General features: G+C 48.4%; 1 protein-coding gene across 1 annotated transcript; it reads right to left on the bottom strand.

The window, feature by feature from the left end:
* Positions 1–999: 999 nt before the first annotated feature.
* On the bottom strand, positions 1000–1500 carry LOC132008812 (olfactory receptor 6Z7-like; the record flags this gene model as incomplete). The annotated part of the gene is made up of 1 exon (XM_059387346.1): positions 1000–1500. A coding segment is annotated over one exon (501 nt), but the record flags the coding sequence as incomplete, so codon positions are not given.
* Between the last annotated feature and the right edge of the window lie 3 nt (positions 1501–1503).

The following is a 1503-nucleotide window of genomic DNA, read 5'->3' as shown; positions in this document are numbered from 1 at the left end:
AATGGCTCCATTGGCTAAACATCCAACTCTTGACTTGAGCTCAAGTCATGATCTCAGGGTGGTGAGGTTGTGCTCCACGGTCAGCGTGGAGTCTGCTTGGTTCTCTCTCTCTAACTCTCCCCTCCACTTGCACTTGCACACATTCTCTTAAATAAAGAAAAAATAAATATATCCTTTTAAAAAGAATATAGATAGGGGCGCCTGGGTGGCTCAGTGGGTTGGAGCCTCTGCCTTCCGCTCAGGTCATGATCCCAGAGTCCTGGGATCGAGCCTTGCATCGGGCTCTCTGCTCCGCAGGGAGCCTGCTTCCTCCCCCTCTCTCTCTGCCTGCCTCTGCCTACTTGTGATCTCTCTCTCTCTGTCAAATAAATGAAAAAATCTTAAAAAAAAAAAAAGAAGATAGATAGGTAATAGTCCAAAGGGATTGAAATAAAAGCCTTGCCTTAATTTTTATTTTACATATATGTATCAGCATATCACCATGTCAAACATATGTCTATTTCCTTTTATTTACAGCCCCAGTGTTTATCTCCGAATGTATGTAATGTATTTATTCCATTCATTGTGGATGGATATTAGGCTGTTTCTAATTCTCTTTTCATCACAAAGATGCCATAAATATCTCCATATCTGTGACCTAGCTCTACTTGTGGGGACATATAGAAATATCCTTAAGCATTTCTCATTCTAGGAATGAAATGATGGGGTTAAATTTGCACTTCTTGGTTTACTAATAAGGTGGACCATCTTGTCGTGTGAGTTTACCAGTCACTTGTCATTCATCTGTGATGACCCGCTTTCTCATAGACATTATTCACTTTTCCCGTGGGTAATTCAGACTTTGTTCTTCATTGACGTGAACTCCTTGTTTATTAGATGGGAAACATAGTCCTTCAGCTTTTCTTCCACCTTCCGGTATTCTGTGTGGAATTTCGTGGCCATGGCCGATCTTCAGTCCGGAGACGAGAGAGGTTCCATGACCCGAGACCCGAATCAAGGTCAGTGGAGAGTTTTCCGAAGCGCCGCGTGTACCTCCCTGTTCCGCAGGCAGTAGATGACGGGGTTGCACATGGGTGTGAGCACCGTGTAGACGACGGACAGCACCTTGTTGAGGTCCATGGATTTGATGCGGCTGGGACGGCAGTAGATGAAGAGGGCTGCTGAGTAGAAGATGCCCACTACCACCAGGTGGGAGGCGCAGGTGGAAAAGGCCTTGCGCCGGGCGGCGGCTGACGGCATGCGGAGCACAGCCACCCCGATGGCGGAGTAGGAGGCCAGTGCTACCAACAGTGTCCCACAGAAGATGACGATGGCAGAGATGAAGTCCACCAGCTCGGTCAGGGCCACATGAGTGCAAGACAGGTTGAGCAGAGGGGAGACGTCACAGAAGAAGTGGTTGAGGACGTTGGGACCGCAGTAGGATAGGCTAGCGATGCATGTCGTCTTGGCCACCGAGACCAGCAGCCCCCCAAGCCATGAGGACAGGGCCAAGCCCAGGCAGAC

The sequence above is a fragment of the Mustela nigripes genome, unplaced genomic scaffold, assembly GCF_022355385.1.
Source record: "Mustela nigripes isolate SB6536 unplaced genomic scaffold, MUSNIG.SB6536 HiC_scaffold_1282, whole genome shotgun sequence".
Taxonomy (NCBI): Eukaryota; Metazoa; Chordata; class Mammalia; order Carnivora; family Mustelidae; genus Mustela; species Mustela nigripes.
The sequence above is the reverse complement of the archived record's forward strand: the minus strand, read 5'-3'. Positions and strand labels throughout refer to the sequence as shown.